The sequence below is a fragment of the Achroia grisella genome, unplaced genomic scaffold, assembly GCF_030625045.1.
Source record: "Achroia grisella isolate CSIRO2021 unplaced genomic scaffold, CSIRO_AGI_Agris_v1 utg906, whole genome shotgun sequence".
NCBI classification, from domain to species: Eukaryota; Metazoa; Arthropoda; class Insecta; order Lepidoptera; family Pyralidae; genus Achroia; species Achroia grisella.
This window is the reverse complement of record NW_026713064.1, coordinates 2350511-2372345: the sequence shown is the minus strand read 5'-3', so window position 1 is coordinate 2372345 and position 21835 is coordinate 2350511. Positions and strand designations below refer to the sequence as shown.

The 21835-nt window shown below is 30.6% G+C and overlaps 1 protein-coding gene across 1 annotated transcript in view; it reads right to left on the bottom strand.

Annotated features, from left to right (window-relative positions):
* The window catches only part of LOC131853725 (cell adhesion molecule Dscam2-like), a 158830-nt gene that overhangs the window by 23858 nt on the left and 113137 nt on the right, over positions 1 to 21835 (bottom strand). The window contains 7 exon segments of the mRNA XM_059204743.1: positions 4218 to 4480; positions 4899 to 5043; positions 12834 to 12938; positions 13373 to 13645; positions 14446 to 14633; positions 19777 to 19912; positions 21208 to 21339. Of these exon segments, the coding sequence (XP_059060726.1) occupies positions 4218 to 4480; positions 4899 to 5043; positions 12834 to 12938; positions 13373 to 13645; positions 14446 to 14633; positions 19777 to 19912; positions 21208 to 21339 (1242 nt within the window).

Genomic DNA, 21835 nt, shown 5'->3' with positions numbered 1-21835 from the left:
GGGGGACGCAATTTGTTTCGCCACTATATTACGGACTGGGAATGTAACAGAATGGTTTTCTAGTGAGCCATTTAAAAACCAACGGCAATAAAAAGAAAACACTCGCAGTTTGTTTCCTTAGCGTAAAACTACTTATACAAAATAGTATAATACAAATACTAGATATATTCTTTGCGTTGTATAAACAAAGTTAAAAACTTATGATAATCATTACGATTAAATTATTGACAATAAAATTATATAACATCAGTATAAAGTGACGTATATATAAAGTTTAAAGTTAATGTAACATTTTAAGAAGGCAACTTTTAAAAAGAATTTTATAATGTCCATATGAATAAGAATAAATTTCATATTACTCTGGAATATAGAAATAATGGGAATGTTCGCAATCAAAATAGCGTACTTATTAAATAATAAATTTATGTTCAGCTTTTTGTATCATTTCGATGTATTTTAGTATACTACTTCAAGTGTGTTGTTGACAGCCGCTGGATGAAAGTGGGCCAGGACTAGCATCCGAACTTTCCGTGCAAAACTGGAGCCTTGGTTTATTTTTTTGTTTCTTTCGTTTCTGCAGCAAATTGGTCGAGGTATTCACTAACGTATTCGTTCATTCACCAGTAGCAATTAGTTCAATTCTGTGATATACCTATTTTTTTAATTTATGATGGTTTCAAAATCAGTCTAGTTGTTTTTATATATTTAAGATTGATATATATATATTAAAATCATATAAACGCAAGGTTTAGTCTACTACACACAACACAAAGTTGGAAGAAAATGTGCTTTCTTGTAATGTACAGAAAATTCTTCACATAATTAATTAAATCGTTTGCCTGAAGTTACAAGGGACCTTTGAAGAGTTTGCTTTTTGTTTAAATCTTTTATGTATAGGTGTATTTAGTACTGAAGCAGTACTAATATTATTAAAAGTGAAATTTTTACCTATTATCAAGAATACATTAAGGTATATATTTTTTCTAATGGCAATGATTATAAAATCAAGACTTAATTTGGCCTGAGATACCTTATTTTTACGCACGATTAGATACAATTTCGTGCAGAAATGGAAACTGACTGAACTAACTTTGTTCATTATATTACGATGTTGAAGAATATTAGAATGGGTAGATAATTGTTTTCGATCCCCTGTCGAAAGGATGTGGTTTACAATTTCTTGATATATTTTGTACTCATATTTACGTCCAAATTGGCAATGGATATTGTCGAATTTATGTATAAAATTGTATTTGTTATATTTGAGTGTGAGTTTGACATAAAAATAAAGTAGATAGGTCTTATATTTTTAATGTATGATAATGGAATGGGGCAGCTATGCGCTATGATGATGATAAGTTGCGTCTGCTCTAATACAAAACGCATCCTATAGTAAATACGGCAATAGTACTACTACTACTACTTTTCTTAGTAGTATATTTATTTTATAACCTTATTTTGTGTGGAATAAAATTGTACTTGTAAATCGGTTTTCAAAGCTACGACATGAGATTTCTTTCACGTTATTCTAGTTTCCTTATCGACCTGTTGCTATTTAAGATAGAGTAACTTGCAGACCTCCCGAGTGGCTGGCTAAATTCGATACTATTTGAGTAAGTATCGTTCCATTTCGATGTCTTATTTACGATATCTAAAAACATTAATCAGTATCTGTGTAGAGGTTTATATACAAAAAGTTAAATAAGTTTTATTACTTATTTAAAAGTATTTCATTGGTTATAGTAGAGAATCATGCAGGCAAACAAATATATTATACATTCACGATCAGTTTGAAGAACAAATTCAAATTCAAAAATCATTTAATTATTTTATTAAATGATTTTTTAGCCGCTTATGAAAATAAATAAATATCGCGTAAATTTTTTGATATCATAATTTTTTCCCTACCGTCCAGTATGAGTCCTACCGAACAGTATATACATGATATACATATGTTACTGAAATATTGCTTATGAAGACATCATATGATAAAAGGCTTATGTGCTCTAAGGATGTTTTAGGACTATATGTTACACGTACGCTATCCACGAATATATTAAGTATGTTATATATATTCCAATTAAATTTTTCAATTCTGAATCGATTGGGAAACAGTTTTTTTTATGTACAAGTCACATATTACACATAATGTTGTCATAATTAGTTTTTATATAATAGTATTTTTGTTTATTAAATATCAAATTGGTAAAATAATGCTCGAAAATAATTACATTTTCCATTTGCAATATTTCTTACAGGATAAAATAAAATGCCTACGCCACCCAAGAGATTCGCGTTGCTAACATAAAATGTAGCCTAAATATTTCGCTATTCCAAATTTCATCACATTTCTCTATATCAAATTCATGACGATTTACTGAAGCATGCTGTGATGATGTAAGAAAAGATACATACAAAAATATTATCTAAGTAAGAATTGAAACTTTTAATTCGCCGTCGTTTTCTCTCTACAAGTACTTTCATTAGTACCACGTCTTTGAGCTTAATGCTATCTTAACTTTAAGTACGTAAGGTACCTTATTGTTTTGCCACAAACCTTTGACTATCCTGATTATTTTTATCAGAATAAAATAGGATTAATAGCGATAATATAGATATATCTTAAATAGATGTTGCAAATGCACATGCATTTGCATTGCCTCCCTGTAAGGAGAGAGGGGATTGTGAATAATAGAGAGGTGTGGTCCATTCCTAGCAATCTATACCATTATTAGACAGAAAAATAAGAACCTAACTCATAAGCCACAAATTAGAGACTTAGATTATTTGTAGAGCCTTCAATTAGACTTGGAATATGTGGGTTAGTCAGTTTACTTCTATTATCAGTACTTAATTGATACATAAATCGAGGTTCTTGCATTTTGTATTTCTATGTGTGTCACCTGCTTCTGTATTATAACTATTTGTGAAAATGAAAAATTAGGTCAGTTTATAATTTTATTTAAAAGTAGTAAAACTCAAAATAAAATTTTAAGATTAAAAAGCAATCAAGTTGTTTCATTAACGGAAAATTGATAAATAAGAAAGAGAATTTAGAAGATTTCTTATATAAAAATATAAATGGGAAATAATATAGAAAATAACTTGTGAAGGTGGAAACATAATTTCCGCGAAGAAGCGCCACGGTGGCAATTCAATTTCAGAACGTAATGTAGGGACGAAAATTATGGCAATTTTTTATCATTAACATGGCGAGACGCGAAGGAAACTTCGAAGGAACAAGACTTTTTCTTTTTTGTGAAAAAAGTTTTCTTCCTCGGTTTTCCGAACTCGGGTCTCGTATGCTAGGGACATGAATAGACAGATTAAAAAATAATAGTTCGCTTCATTTTGTACTGCGATAAAAAAGTCCAAATAAGTCCGTTAAAGCTTCAGTAATATCATAAAATCTTTGTAGTATAAGTTAATTTGTTGAAAGAAGTTTACATTTATATTGCTACATGTAAGGTTTTAAGCGTTTCTTTTAGTTATATAATATAATTTTATTTTATTAATATTTTTGATTAGTTAATAAGCAATTTAAGAAAATAATATACATATGTATGTATATATAAATATTTTTTTTAATGGTAATTGAACAGATGGAATAATATATAATTTTCAGTATAATTAATACTGCTCAGAAATTTATTTTTAGTTTTTTCTTAAAAGGTTTACATAAAAGTGTCGTGTATTGTAAGGGTCAGTTAGTGTTAAAGTGGTGTAGCAAAGTAGCATCTAGGTGCATATTTGGTAGTTGTTGGTGTAAGTAATTGGGATCGGTGCCAGAATGACCAGTAAATATTGGTTCGTAAACTTGGCAAGGAATTGACGCGAAGAGACTAATATGCGAAAAGAATTAGGTAATATGGCGTGATCAATCTTTATGTTCTTAGTTTCTGCATGCTATATTTTTCCCATTCCCAATAGCGTAACTTGCTTAAGTAATTATTATATGTTTGGCAAAGAATTTTATGAAGTGCGTCATACTGCAGCTTTATTTTTATTTGTCACGTAATGTTCTTATTATAATAATAAAAGTAGATAAGTAATAAATCAAAAGATAAAGTTATTCAATGATATAAACAAGAAATTGTCAAGCCGAGAGGCATAGAAAAACATGTAGTGTAAAATTATATTCCTGAATTATGCATATCGACAAATTTACAAATTTAATTAACTTAATACATTAAAATATATAAAAAAACAAATCTTACCTCTTTCCCATGAAATCGACTCAATAGGATATCCAGCAACGGGACATTTTATATTTAAGTCACTGCCGGCCACTGCAGTCACTTTAGGCATCTCTCTTATGTAAGGTAGTCCATAAACGTTCACTCTGGCAGCATGCAAAGATTTTCCGGCCGTGTTACTGGCAACACAAGCATATTCGCCACCATCTTGTTCAGTCACACGACTTATATTAAGATGACTGACGACATCGTCTTGTAGAGTAACGTGTTGTCCCACGACGAACCTGTCAGGAAATATAAAATATATATTTTTCGACATAGGTACTTAGAATATATATATGAACTTAAATAGATATCGAATCTACTTTGAGTGACTCTTATGCTTTAAGTAAACACTAAAGAACCTAATTGCACTTCAGGGCAATTTAATTCAAAGTGCTTAAATTAAAATTACGTATATAAATGAATGACGAAAAATAATTAGATGACATTTTCGAAAATATTTTGTTTCCGTACATTTATTAACATTATTCCAGCACTATATTGCGCTGCGTAAATAGAAAAATATAAATAGATGTACTTGGCGATATATCTTTCAATAAATTGTACTTACATTAGTTAATGTACAATGTGGTACTTAATGGTGAAAGTCTCTATCTAGCTCAAATTGATTTCCTTACATATTTAAATTACATCTAGTACCTGGAATTTGTGGGGATAGGAAAGCCGTCCAGCAACCATGTGAACTGTGGTGGTGGATGTCCCATTGCTACACACTTCAAAGATACACTGGGTCCTGGTTGTAGAGTTTGCTCTGAGAACCAGTACACTAGTTCAGGTTTCGTTTCTGAAAAAGAAAATTCTTTTATCTCCTTTTTCAGTATTAAATAATATCTAACATAAAATGTTTTATAATATTATCGCAAAAGATATATTAAGCCGAAGGGCAACTAGCATACCTACTGAAACTGATTCACATTTCCTAACAATTGTATTGTTAGGAAATGTGAATACTACTAAAAACTACTAATTGTATTGATCCTGAAGAAATTAATAAGCCGACTATTTCTACGCTCCACGGGCCATAACCCTATTTTTTCATTTGTTAAAGGGAGAGGAGAACTCTCTGAGCTTTAGAGAACGGGGTCCATTTTAATTTGCGTATCGGCTAAGCTGCATAAGCAGTTAAGGTGGATGGAGACAGGCCGTCGGGCGTAGGTCGCAAATCCGGGGAACGGCCGTACGAGCACGACTTCGCTTCAAGCCTCGACCATTATTTTTCCACGTCAAATAAATGATCTAATATATTTTAGGATTTTGTAGTTAGATCGGTGTAATTAAGTATGTGTAAACGGTGTATGAGTAATTTATGTACCGTACATGATTATATGATTACTTTAAGCACATATAAGATAATAGGTACTTTAAGTAATGAAATAAATTATATTTTTCACAAATTGCAATTTTATTATAATCCTCTGATTAGAGGGTACTGTTACTATTCAAGGAAAAAAATTAACTTTATCGAAGTTACAAGCAAATCAATATGAACTTCAAGTAGTAATAATAGTATAATAATAGTAATTATTGTTGTAGGCTCCATTCCGTTCTATTCCTTGCAATAAGCTTCTCCCCATTCTTTCTCACAAAATATTGGTTAGACACTGCTTATTTCTTAAATATGTAATTACCTACTCTGTACTACATGTATCTTTTCACTAATCAATGTAGTCTACTATGTAACTGATCCGCGCAACTACCTATGGTACATAAGAGAGATGAAGCTCTCAAACGGAATAAATTACATTTTTCATTGACGCTCCGTTCCTGTTGCTAGTAGCGTGAGGTTATATAACATTATAGACTTCCGCAATAAATAAACATAATAAACAACCCTCGACAATTAACACAACGCCATCTAGTCCCAAGGTAAGCAGAGCTTGTGTTGTGGGTACTGCAACTGATATAAATATTTAGATCTATTTTTTTATAAATATATAATATACATAGAAAACACCCAGATCGATACAAACAATCATACTCTTTATGAGTATGATTGTTTGTACAAATGTACAAATGTTTGCACTGTGCGAGGAATCGAACCCGCGACCATCGGAAGTAAAGCGGTGTATTAAACCGCTAGACCATCGAGGCCGTCTAAATGAATGATCGAATTATTTTTCAATTGGAATCATTAGTTTCTGAGATTACCGTGTTTAATAAAACAAACAAACAAACTCTTCAGATTTGTATCATTAGTATACCCATATCTAATATATATAACACAACTAATTAATTATGCGAAAATATATCTCATTACTATGTAAAGTAAAAAGGTCACAATTTCAGATGGACAATTAAGCGACTTAAATAGGTGTGCCAGGAATGTGTCCCCCAACTAATATTACCCAAATAAAATGTAGGTTTACCAAATGAAAAGAAGATTTAGGGTGAGACGCGAAAATTACTCGCAAGCCTTTGTTTTAAAATTCAAGTGTCTAAACACGCGTGTCTAGCTAATTCCTTTGATTGCAGCTTTATAACTGAAGAGGCGCGAGGAAGTCATTTAATCCTTTCAGGCTTTATGAAAAAAGGTAACACTCACACGAAAAGGTGTCTCTGGATTATGAATAATCCTTAATTTATTATAGTTCTTGCTCACGTCCACATTTAGAATAATTAGGAAGACAAAAGCGGAATTACGCAAGTAAAATAAGGGTTAAGTAAAATTTATGTGTTTAGTTAATTATATATAAATATTTAAAAGGTTAAAATATAAATATAAATAAATAAATAATAGTAAGGTCTAGTATACAGTGTGGTACTGTGTATATCCGAGGACGTATTTGCAGATATAGCATATGAGATTTTCGCTTGTTATTTATTATGACTGAAATGCCACATTGTTATAGCCACACTAATGAAAAGCTGTAATCTTATATATAAACGACTACAATATCCTGTGTATCCAGACACACTGTAACCACTTTTATACTTTATTAAAACACATATTTAAATATGAAATTTCTATCTAAAAAGGACAATTATTTACAAAACTTGCTCTTAGTGGTTTGGCTCATACAATTATAACTTAAGAGAGATTTTTGGACAGAAAATATGTTTATTATTCACATATGTATGCTTTGACACAGATCCTATGTGGTTTTATTAATTTTTTTTCAAGTTCACCTAATAAATGACTCAATAAAGAGTGTACGATATTTATGTTTAGTTTCCCCATGGGGCGAATATATCCAGAGTCCCAACAAAATGTAATAATGCAGAAGAGGTCGTCCCTTCATTAGAGGACATTAGATTGCGACATTTATTCTCTAGTTATAGCCTACAATTCTTGTTCAGGTCGCTTGGTTTATAAAACAGTCTTTTATTATTAGTGTAAATTCCTGGAGTATTCATTAAACTATATCTAATAGTAGTTCGTTGCTAATAATTACATTATCTAAACTAAAATTATGATGATGAAGATGTGATTTTGTATTTTTAATGTAACAGATAACCAGTAATAATCAGTACACCGATTGTAAAGTTATTTTTCGTTAAAGTTGTTGTCAGAATTACTGAGTTAATTTTCTCAGAGAGAAACTAAAAGAACTTGAGGTCTTTCTAATAATTGCACCCATTTAAAGTATGGAATTGATGACTGATGTTCTGTTGATTAACGATATTGTAATATGGATTGTAAGAATATATATTTTTTATTATTTAATTTTTAGTCATATCCAGCTCCGATAGAATACGCTACACTGGAAATTAAGAAATTAAACATTGTATCGAAATTACTGAAATTAGAAAACTGAAATTCGTTAGTTGTTAAATACTAAAATATTAATGGGATTTCAAAAGGTGTAGTATTGTTTCAGAATATATTTATACATTGCTAGATATAGTTTTTCCCAATGGACTTTATCTTTTGTTACTTGCTCTAATAATAATATTACTTACTGGACCGGTGGGTTGCGGGAGGTGAAGTTTTCGAAAGAATATGATTTAAAAGTATTTCTATAAATAATTTAATAGATCACTACTTCTCAATATTGCGACATTTTTAGAAACACAAAAATAGAAATTACAATACGGAAATCAGAAGAATCATTTAAACGGTTTGTTATATTGTAAAGTATATTCATCTAAAGGCTATTTCAATAATATATATGTACTCTTAGTGTTGTGATGACACAATACACAGTATAGAAACAAACTGAACAGTCTATGTACGTAGTAATAGTTAGTGTACAGTTGGAAGTTTGCTCGTAGTTGGTCAGGCGAGCCGTCTGAACTTCTCAGCCGACGAGACATCGTGAATGTCTGCTAGGATAGCTAGCATGCCGTTATTGAGCATCACTGTGAGTTTTATAGTTAACAACACTATATGTAACGATTTTTAAATATTGTGCATTTCATATATTTTTAAGTTAATAAAAATGATTAAATACCTAAAGCTTTACGTTCATATATAAAGTTGATAAATTGCTTAAATATGAAAGTTGCCAGCTACTATTTTTATTAAGTAATATTTTTAATGAATATTCAATACTAAAAAATAACATTCTATTAATATTATTTGGCATATATAACATCTCGGGTCTCTTCTTCATGCAAGGGGGATCTTAACTTACTATAGATGGTAGGTGCCCAGGAGATTTGACAACGAATTTAATCGAGATCCACTGGTATATTGTTCTCTGTACTCTTTGGTTGTTTGTTGAGATAACTTGAGGATGTAAAGGAGTGATACTTTATTTTTATTCGTACTTCGTTACAATATGGCGTACTAATAAAGGAATGTTATTATAAACAAAAAGTGTTAATTTTATAATTATTGTATGAACGTTATAATAATATAATTCCGATAAATACTTTATTTAAACAATCACCAGCAACATTAAAATTTTTCTTATTCTGAGAAACGAAATGAGATGATTTTCACCCTTAGTTCACCTACTCGTAATACAAAATTCTTGTGGAAAAACGGATAGAATTTCATTATACTAATAATATTACTTATACCGCTTTAAATTTTACATTTTGAGGACGAACCTTCAATAAGAGGGTTCTTGAAGGAATTTATCTATTGCGGCAAATGGCAGTTGGAAGTAATTTTGGCAAATTGGGGACTGCTTCAATTCGTTTGGAAGGTTCTATGTTAGTGAATAGCATTTTCATAATATCACTGACAAATTTCTAGGATTGGTTATATATCTAAAGCAACTGCTAAAAAGTACTGGTACATAATAAATTTTTTATTGTCAATCTTATATTTTTGAAATTACAACAACCACAATAAAAATCAAAACATCTTATTATTTTGTGTAACAATTTGCACTTGTTAGTTTGGAATCATTTACAATTTTTACGTTGTTCCATAGTGACTATCTGGGATAATCTCATAAAACATATGCCATTAATTTATTTACATCACTATTTAATAATACTGGTCCGCAATTAATTATTTTCAGTAAAATATATATATATATATATTAACAGATTACCTTAATTATTTTAGCTTACTGATTCTATTCAATACGTTTATCTATTTGAATGGATAGGACATTTTTTTAAATTTAATTAACAAGTTTTAGTAGCCTTGTTAGTCTACAAAAAATGTTACACAATATATAAAAAGGCACAAGGGTTTGTTTACTTTCAGACACGAATTCATAGTAGTGGTAAGGAGTCATTCCTCCCTGTCTGGTCGAGTTTACTCTCTGGCGGGGAACAAATGAGGCTTGTTAACAGAAGGTCAGCCACTTGTATAATTTATTGAGTCAGCCAGTCTCCGACACTCGCAGCACAAGCCCATTTTGATATTTCTGTATTTTTTCCTTGCATAGAGTTAATGGGCCGCTTAATCTTAATAACAAATATTTATTTTTAAATGACTCCATAAAGAATAATGTACTCAATTCTGCGGTATATTTTCAAAATTACCCGAGCAATACCTTCCTAATTCGGCACTGATATTTAAAAACGGTTTAATGATTTTGTAAGAGTAAGTTGTTTTTTCCGTTATCCGCACCTACATAACCTTTTGGAAATGTTGGCTATTACGCCTTTATTGAAGTTTTAGGTCTTTCGTACGTTTGAGATACCTACAACATGTTTGGTGGCTTTCCAAAGTATTCTATATTAATAATGAATACAGAAAAATGGATATGCACTTAGACGTTTAATACAGCAGAGAGAAGTGACAGAAAAGTATAAAAACAGTAGTAAAAGGAACACTTTTGTTTCTAATATGTGTAAATAAACATATAACTGTCAGTGAATCTCATTATAGGTTTAACATGTTGAATCATATTTTTTTTTTATCCATTTCGAAAATCTTATTATGTATCATTCAGCTTACATCATCCTCTATCGATGTTAAACACAACATATTAATAAATGAAAACGATTTTGCTAACAGTAAATAATATTCAAGTAATCCGAAAAGGCGACGAGAATTTCTCTGGAAATATATTTTGATATTTTCGGCATAGAAATTAAAGGTTGACGCGACGATACGTTTCCCGTCTCTACTTACTGAACGCCTGAAGAGCAGCGACACCAAATAGCGGGGAACGAATTAATAATAAAACAAACCGGCTTATATTACTTATAGGCAACGTGTAAAATCAACCTTATATGTAGTGCGATAGGATCTTAATTGGGAAAATCATGGCATAGTATTTATCACGCAAGGTGGATGCGCCAGTAGCGACGTGCCTACGTCACTGAAGCTCTTTGTTTGAGCTGAAGAGCTGACTCTAATAGCTTGCAGCGGATCTGCGCTTAAAAATGGACTTTTAAATATTTTATGAAGGAGTCAAGTGGGGTAAAAATGTAACGTATAGATTCATGTGCATTATTTCGGTGTGGCTATATTTATACGGTATACTTACCTAACAGATTTAATTAAAAATAGAACATGCCTACATATTAAATACTTCAGTATAATTGTAGATACATTTTGTAGATATTGTGTGATACTGAAAAGTGTAACTGTAAACAATTTTAATCTTTAAAAGTTGTGTCGTTAGATTTTATACACACTACATACTACCTATTTAAATAGAAAACTTTTCAGTTCCCTATTTGATTGTTATACAATGAATACTTTATGTATTCCGATAGAGTACATAACTTAAGAAATTTAGATACAACAAAGAAATAAGAAGTAAAATTATTATCTTATAAAAATTATTATGTTTATACCTATATATGTTATGTACTTTTATTATGATGAATTATCCCTAAATATATTTACCCTTCAGTATGAATTTTCTAACTAATTGGACATCTCACATAAAGAATATCATGCCTAAAATTCAGTACCCAAATTCGAGTTAACTAAATTCGTTTCGCAATTTGACCCAATCAAGAATCAAACTCATTTACGCGACGTAATGTTCTTTACTGCTCTATTACGGAAGCCGTAATCGTCGTTGCTTTATTATCACTCAAAAGAGGCTTTTTGCTCAAAGGTTGGTTGGTTCTGAGAAACTTTTAATTTTCTTTTCTTATGCTCCGTGAGTCAAAAATGATTAGGTTACTGTACCTATAATTAGTATACAGATACTAATTATAGGTATAAGTATATGTAAGTATATTTTTATTTATTATTATTAAAGACATATTATTCAGTCATTACGAAATAGAGTAGTTTTATTTTAATTTATTGTTCAATGGTGAGAAGTGTGCTGGACACGAAAAACCACATTACAAAATATACTTAGTGCTAAAGCTGATTTTTTTTCTCATAAATATCTTATAATCAAAATGTACCATCAGCCTTATCTCTTCAAACTTTGTTACCTTTTGTTTATGTACAAGTTGTAGAGTTGTGACACCAAGTGTAAGTGGAAAAGTTGTACTCCACATTCATTCAAGATAGTTTATCATATCAGTGAACAGTTCATCTGAAAACGAAGGAACTAAAGTGCTTATTGCTTTCTGAGTAGTTTTACGCGCTAGCAATTCATCAATAACCTCTGTCAAGTTACTTGTTGTTCCATTTAGGTAAACGTTAACGTCATTTGCATTTCTGTCTTTTTAGAGGCAATTATTGTAATTTATTAATTGTTTATCCATATATCCATTTGCAAATTATTTTTACAAACGAATTCTTTAATACGTAAATGATAATTAAAACTTTTAGTTAAAGAATGTATTTATTTTATCCTACAGATTTTTCAAATGGTAGACTAACTTTTATCTAAGTTTACATAACTGAATTTTATTGCGGACATTTCGACATAATTTAAATAATTATTTTTCTGTTTATCTCATATAAAAGTACTAACTATTAATCATAACAAAAAGAATTACAGAACCAACCTGCGGAGGAACTTTATCAACTATAAAAGCTCATTATTTTATTGTCGATGTAAATAAATGGTCTTTTTGAATTTGAACTATTTACCAAAATGTGGACGATCTTCTCATTTTGGTAGATAGTTCAAAATAATAATAAGTTCGAAACCACCTCATAATAAATTTTAAATATGGGTACAACGTAAACATTGTTACATGAATGTTGAATAAACAAAGTTTTATATTAAACCACTGAACTGTCACGAAGAAGAACAATTCTGAACTACTTTAACACATGACTGCAACTTTAGACATATAACATACCTCTAGTGCCAGTGAAATTCCAGTCTGTATCGTGTGTGTGGGAGCTTCGAGCATAGGGGGCGCGCCTTGAGCGGTTGCCCGCCGTCCGCGGCCGCCCTTCGGTCACTGCAAATACAAACCGCTTTAGAATTCTTACTCATGAACAAACCCACAAAAGAAATGCTACACCGAGAAAATACACTTTCAAAAATACTACACTGTAAATACTGCATTTAATGCAGTATTTACGGATCTGGAACATATTTTTGATAGCTTAGAAGATGTGGGTAACGTAACCTACGTTAACTACGTGCAATGCTCGTTACCTACAAGCTTTACTTTATATTATATTTTGTATATATTCACGATAATGTGAATTATTTATTTGCAAGCAAATACGGCAAATAGTATTTTTTATGATACATTGTTTCATAAAATGCATAATCGTGATGCGCCAGAATCCGCAATCAAAAATTTTGTAAATATAATATAAATGTGTAAATTGTATAAAATAGTAAAGAATGAAGTACTAGTCTTCACAAGAAGAACAAAATACTTACTATTTATTATATATTCTGCTATACCATACGCTTGATCTCTCGAATTACTCGCAAAACATTGATAGATTCCCTGGTCGTATATTTGTGAATTCTTGATATGCAATCTTAGGCCATCTTCTGATAATTTAATTCTGTCGTTTGACTTGAGAAGTCTCGCATCGTGTACCCAGTAGACAATCTCAATGGGGTGTCCGGAGACTTTACATTCAAAACTAACGTTTGAATTGCTTTTCGTTCGTACCACTTCGGGTTTTATGCGGACGGAGATAGGATCTAAAATAAGTCAACAGTTAGGAAATTGCATGCTGATGAAACTTGGCGCACAGAATAGCATAGTAACTATCTGAAACTTCATTCATATTTCTTTGACAGGTTTAGAATATTTAATAGACATTGCAGATAAATATTTAGGTAACATTGCTACAACATAATGTTACAATTAAATTGCTTTCATCGATATACAATAACAAAGTAACTAGTTTACAAAGTTCGCAAATCACTAAGATATCTATTACTTATTGATGTTGTTAAGTATGCTATATATACAGGTAAGTGTGCTATAAATCTTTTAAACAAATTTACCAGTCAAAAAAGTCGTCAAAACATAGGTACCAGTATTTTTTATATGTTCTAATTTCAATATAAGAAACGAAAATGGTATCGTGTGAATAAATTAAGCTAAACAAACAGCGGTTATCACTTTTCTTAGCAGTTGGTGGAAAGTGATGGAAATTCCGTAAGTCGCTCAATATGGCTTACGGACTGACTCAACGAGGTTGTTTTTACCCTTTTGGGTAGCAATTAAACAGTTGACATTCTAGATGAAATATGTTATGTTGTTGTTTATATATAGGCCACAAATATCACAGGAAAGTGATAACTGACAAACCAATATACTAAGTATACCTAAGATATTATTCTGCTTTGCTAAGTCAGAAATTTCACTGTCATTATCAGAGTAATCTGATTAGACTACTACTTCCAACCAAGCCAACGTCATTTCCCCAATGACCACTATAACAAGTCGCTATGTTTAATAAATAAAAAAAAAACAACATTATATATATTTTCACCTGTGACAATAAGACTGAAGTGTATGGATTCTCCGCCAACGGTATTGTTCAACCAGCAAACAAACCTGCCGGAGTCTTCACGCCGTACCCTCTGAATGCTGAGCAGACCGCCACCTAATAGTTTTGCTCGCTCCCACATGGTAGTCTTTTCTATTGGTATTAGTTGCTCTTGGTGATCACGAAACCACCTAGTCATAATAAGTACAATTACTAATAGTTAAGATAGGTAGGCCAACAGTTTGAACTACAAAATTATCTTAAAAGTAACTGTAGGACGTTTCAGAAGGTTTGATATAGTCTTTTGAGTATATAGCAGTGAGACAATGGAGTTTTGAACACATTTAACGGATTTACCTTCTTATGGCAATTTTTACAAAAGTAACAACAATATTTTAAACTTTAATTCATTAAATCTTAAGTTTTAGATTCTTTGTTGCAGTATAAAAAGCTAATAATAATTTATAGCTCTGTTATTGTACACATCTAATATTTATAATATATTTATTCCAAATTAGTATATAAAGTAGTAGCTACTCGTGAGTTCCTGAGTTTGATTGCCTAAACGGCGAAAGAATAATGGATGAAGTCGGACAAATGAGCCGGGATATGAAGTAAGAATTTTCTGGTAGACCATAGAGAGCGATTGGTGTTGTCCCATTGGAAATGAAATTTACTACTAATATATTCAGGATAATTAGGATCGTATAGAATTGAATATAGTGTGCATAGCATACGTATACTATGACGATAGCAGATCCATTAAAGCTGAGAACGAAAAGAAGAGATATGATCGAATTTACGCAAATTAAAGATGAATCGGATAGAATTATCGAGAAGACGATCCAATTTATTTAGAAGATCTATGTTAATGGTAGAACAGCACACAGCATATATATAAGATACATATACGTAGTGTAAGTGTGACTTTGCGACTTATCTCACCAACCAACCAACTTGGCTGGAATAACTATGTATACAGACTAAAAATTCGCAAACCAAAACTAAAGATTAAAGCATACATAGGGACGGAGAGCAGCGACAGCGACTTTATTTTATACTACGTAATAATGATATAATAATAATATCACAATAACAATAACTTACTTCGTAAGTACCTACGAAGAAAAATATTACGAAAGAAAAAGAAATAAAAAATAAAAAGAAAAAAAAATAAAAAGAAAAGCATATTACGAAAAAATATTATTAATATGAAATATAAAAATATACATTCTAAATAAATACAACTTCACATCATAAAAATTCATGTTTGATTTAGATTAGGGTTTCCAGACATCTCTAACAGATATAAGTTGGATATTTTTGGTTTCTGCAATAAAAGAAAGACGAGGCGAATTACGAAGGTCGTCTGAATTAGAATGAATCAATTATGCAACGGGTCAGCCCAAACTCCTACATTTGGTATTTCGAAGTCAATCAGTTTAATTGTATTCGTAATAACCTAGAAATTAAAATTTCTGCTAATAAAAATGTCCCCTCTAAAAAGTCTTTCGCAGGTACAATTTAATCATTCGAATTTTAATGGCGTCATTACCCATTACTAAGTATTTTAGAACGTCAACTGCTGACGAATTTTATAGTTTTGTCCCGAAGATTGAATCTACGAATCTGTAATATTTTGTATTCACCTACATACTTATACATTCTATACTATACAAAGACTGGATGGAGAAATTTTTGTTATTCTATAATAATATGGCCATCATTTTTCACGTATTATATTTATTATTGTATAAGATCGTATGGCAAATATTTTGACCTCCCACCTGATAGAATGTTGTAGCCATTGGCAATAGATATGAACGGCAAATGAAAACAAAATATATATTTTTTAGACTCAGTTAATAGAGCTTAGAAGAAACTCTGTTTGTACTCTTTTCTAATGAGATTGGACATGTCAAAAAATCTACACAGCTATTTGGTTGCAATAGTAGATTTATAAGCATCGTTTAAAAATAATAGCAAAATCGAATGCCAGTTGAAAGCCAGATTTATACATAAATTTAGGTGTTAAAACTTAAATACGGTCTGCGTCCAACACGATAAAATGTCTATACAAGCCAATATGTAAATTGATAAAATGAATGGGTGCTTTGGAAAATCACAATATTTTACGCCTATGGAAAATACTTTTTCCGTTTACATTACGAGTGAATTTCCGTGTAAATTAAACCTCATAATTTACACTTAAATTCACTCGTTCCTAAATCTAATTTATGTTTCAAGAGTTTTCTTTATAATTCAATTACCATAATTTCTATACATTTTTTTTGGCTTAATTTAAATATTTATATCAACAGTAGTTCGTTTTTATTCTAAGTTAAATTCATACCTAAATGAAATATTTGATGATTTTATTTATCACTATCACATACTTTGTTTTAAATTTTGTTGTATTGAGATTATTTCATAATATTGTATGTTAAGGGAATTATTGTTACCTGTAATTATTACTAGATACTTTAAATTACTATAAAAGAAAGATAAATACTTATAGAGCAAGTTACAATACAAATATACATTCTGAAATATTATATAAAATATGACTCGCGTAACTTATTCGAATGATGCGAATTTCATAATTTGTTAGCACTTTCAACACGTACTAGACGTGTTGAAAGTGCTAACAAATTATGAAATTCCATACAGTCCGCTATTTCATGACAACTTTCGTACATACTTATATAGTATTTAGACAGGTATATTTCCAACGTTGTAATACAATTTGGCGGGTTTTGCGAGTTAAATTTCTCCTTGACAGTTAAACCAAATCACGTAGCGGGCGGATTATAAAACCGCGTTGAGATCAAAACGGTCTCGCGACAAGATAAAATGCTCCATTTGAGGGTCACGTGCATTGCTAGATTAAATCTAAATTGAGAATTTTAGCACCCGTACTACCAAATTAAACTACGATGGATTCAATCCGGTATAACAGTTATCGTTTTATTAAAATTGATCGAGTCTAATTACAAACCTGGAGAAATTACCATAAGGCTTCCCCTTATGGTAATTTCTCCATCTTACATACTTACATTTTTCTTTATTCTTTTGGTATAGTACCGCATCGTATATATGTATATATATATATATATAAATGCGATGCGATGTAAGTATATTGAAGAAGAATGATTTAAAACAATCACAAAAGTTTTGTTTCATATGTAGATAAGTCTACCTTGCCGTAGGGCATAACAACCGAACCAACGAAATTATAAACAATAAGGAAAATATGTAATAATGTTGAAGATCTTCAATCTTTTCTCGCATCATTTGACATATGTAATTTTGTAACTTGCATACAACATGTACGTCTATTATTATTTTGGGTACATCCAAATGACGAAGAATTCTATGAATGTATTTGGAGAGCTACATAGATTGATATCATAGAATCTATGGTGAAACTTGTAGTTAGAACTGATTGATGAATCTATAATATTATAAATGCAAGCATATGTCTGTCTATTATCATTTCAATACTAAATTGCTGAAGAAATCTTAATATGTCACGCGGACGACCATAGACTATCTTTCATTCCAAAAAGAATCTAGAAGAGGGCTAAATAAGGAAGTAAAGGTAGTATACACAAAGATGCGGGAACGAACCAGAATAAGTACCACAACAACATGTATGAGTAATATTAAGATATTGCAGAAATTGAATATCGTTCAGCAAACATGAAAACCCATTTTAAATTAATCCGTCTGTACTGTTCGGTCGTTTGTCTAATCCAATACAACTCTGCTTGCTTTACAACTAGGTAAAAGACTTGCAAGCGCCGGTAGTGCTAGCTTTCAGTTTGCTCGCATCTGTTTGTTCAGAGAAAGGAAACCTTTTAGTTAAAGGATACTCTGTGTGGTGGTACAACGTGTACACATTATGGAAAATGTTTGTTCGCTCTGTTGTTTGTTCATTTGATACATTTTAAATAATAATTGAGAACAATCAATATACAAGTTAAATGCGTTTTTATATTGTATACCAAGTAATATTAATCAGGAAGTGCCTTGTATTAAAATAACAATAATTATATTTTATATCTAATATATGTAATCTTCTATTTCGAACATCGCTTGAAATAATATTATTCATTTGAAGTAATACATATGTACATGCAGTACAATACTTATTCGCAATTTCCTTTTAAACTGATATTGCGGTTTTTACAAAGGTTTGGTATATATATATATTGAAATATGTTATATTGAAAAATTACATACACAGAAAAATAAGTCATGCTAAATTGAATTTAATTCTGTGTTTGTAATTTAAGTGTGTAACTTGTTGATGAAATTACCATAATATTAGATAAATTTTACAGTTTAGTCAATACTATGGATAATATTAATATCTATTTAGTTAGTTATATTGATTGTGGACAGATTTCTTTTATTGTACATACATAGTGATAAGTACGTAATATTATTTTATCTGTGATGTTAATTAAATTCAAAAATATTAGTATTCTTCCCTTAAGTTGTTAAATCAAGGACATTTATTTTACATCCTATAGTCTATTAGTATAAATGAATAAAATCTCTTTAAATTTATGGCAACACTCAATTTCTTGATTATATAATGTTTGTTTCATATTTAATGGCTGTGCTCACACAAAGACACAAACGGCAAAATTATGCGATGTAGTTATAAAACGCAGGATAAGGTTTAGTCTTTCGGTTTCCGTAAGAGTGCACCATTATGCAAATAAGTTTAATGTCACCTTACCTACAGACCCACCTAGCTACACATCTTATATATGTACGTAGTCTATTTCACCAGTAACTTAATAGTTATATCACTTTAATAGCATGATTAGAAATTTATTTTATTTATGAATACTGTTTTCTAGTTCATTATTATGAGATTGCCAAACCAACAAAAGTATATTTTATTCATAACCCTTGATCTCAAATGTAATATATACCCAAAGAGGGCTTATATATATATATATCTATATATAGATGTTACTGATCGCTATTTTACAAGGAATATATATGAGTGAACCTATTATTGGGGGACTTTATTCAATCAATAGAATTCAAAACAATGATAATTAGATTTTTGTCTATGTCTTTAAGCGCTGATCTCAGACACACCAGATTTGGGCCCTGTTATCATTAACGTATTAACACTTACAATTTAGTGTAACATACATTTAATTGGGGTATAAACAAAAATGTAAATTATTGTTATTCTGAATACTACAGTTAGTCCTATTAGAAGTATTTGTGGGTAACTACTTATATAGTCAGTTATGACAAAAGAATTAAGATATCATTGTCAATATATACATATAATATTTATCTGACCTGTATGTGGGGACCGGCCAAGCATGCGCTGCGCATGGTAACCGGACGTTTTGTCCGGATTGTACCCGACGTGACCGCGTTTGCACTGCTACTCGAGGTCTCACACCGCCTTTTGGCTCTGTTACTATTATATGGCCTGCGAAATATAATTATTATTAATATATAGTTTTTAATGTAACTTAAATGCTAAACAAACTGACGTCCTGCATATGGTAAGTGGTAACGGGTCCCTGTATATTTATTTATGTATACGATTTTTTGTGAGAACTTGATCGTGTAATAAAAATCGGAGATACTTAGGGATTTTTTAAATAATTTAAATTGATACAATAATGTTTAACGATCGCATCGTTAGCGATTTAGAATCTCAAAGTATAACCATCGACGTTTTGTCTCTGCCCCGCTGAAATTGCGACGTCGCAGTTTTAAAACTATATTTTAGGTCACATATTTATAGATCCGTAGTTGTGTTCATGTAGGTATACTCGCATATACGATGCTATAGGCGAGAACTATGTTTTGAAGACTGTTGGTAAGGAATTTAAAGGTTCGAATTCCCAATTGTATTTTCTGTAGCCTTTGTAGATTAGTTATGTCATTTCGCATTATGAAAATAAATAAAATTCAATTACGGTTATTTATTTTATTTCTTAGCCTTTTGTGTACCGTAATTTTCTTTCAAATTAAATATTCAGTATGAAAGAAAAAGGCGAAATTTTTCAATTAAGTTCATAGAACAAAGAAATTAGGTGTATTATTATAAGTCTAAGAAGTCATTGTTTCATACATCTAATAAATTAATATTTCTGTATAAGTACTAAGTATCTACTCACTGTTTCCGGTTTTCATACTCATTTTTCTCATATTATGTAAATGAGTATGTAGAAGGAAATTCTACCCACACATTTAGGTGCTGTTGCGTATTTTCACTTTTAGAAAAATTAATGTACCGGAATAAAATATCTTCAGACGTCGGAATTCAGCGACATTTCTGATATAATATTATTACAATGAACGTGCGAAAAGACCAAGACATCCGCCGGCATATACCATTGTCGCAGTCGACACATGCCTCGATTTTAGTCTCTTTTGAATACTTTATTAGGCGAGTGGAAATATAATTTGTTATAGATAGAATTTTTTCTTTAACATAAAAATCAAATCTACAGAGTGCATATAAAAGAAACGCTATTGTGACCACGTTTGTTTTAGTACATAATTCTAATCGAACTATCAATAATGACAAATTCTATATGGAATGAGCAGGTAATTTAAAAATAATCATCAATGTCTATTTAGTTTTCAAAATTATATTGTGTAATATATGTATATAAAAAATCCATCGAAAATTAATTGCCTGAAAAATCTTTTTGTGTTTTTCTTAATTAAATGAATACTAAAGAACTATTTGAAAATAAAAAATGTACTTACCAAAATATTGACTGGAATACAAGCTTCCTGTTATCCGATCCCGGACACGGCACTGGAACACATTGTATCGATCGTCCGGACTGACGGAGCTTATGTACAGTGATCCGTCATCCAGACCTTGGTATTTTGACCCTGGGAATAACGATTGGGGGTAAGTTATGTTTCATACATTTTTAATTAATATCAGCATTTATACGACTTACGCTTTATGAAGTAAATATTCTATTTATTCATATATATACTTCCATAAATATTAAGTTTCATATCATCATAACGTATCAGTAATTAAGGTACATATTGTTATATATAATAAAAAAAATTAAGGAGCTAGCTGTTACCCGCGACTTTATCCGCTTTTTTTATCGAAACTTATGTCTGTTATCGTGACAATATCTATCTTCAGGTTAAATTACATTAAGTACAGACTATTTAATATGTAATATAAAGGTTAACAAATACACATTTCCATATCATTAAGTACAATAGTTACAATAATTAAATGATCGCTTAGCAGCAAAGCGTAATTAAAAGGAAGAAAACGATATTTACTTCTCTTATATACAAGAAACCGGTAAATGTGTTATTACATTCTGCAATTTCATACCTAATAAACAATCCGTTAAATTTT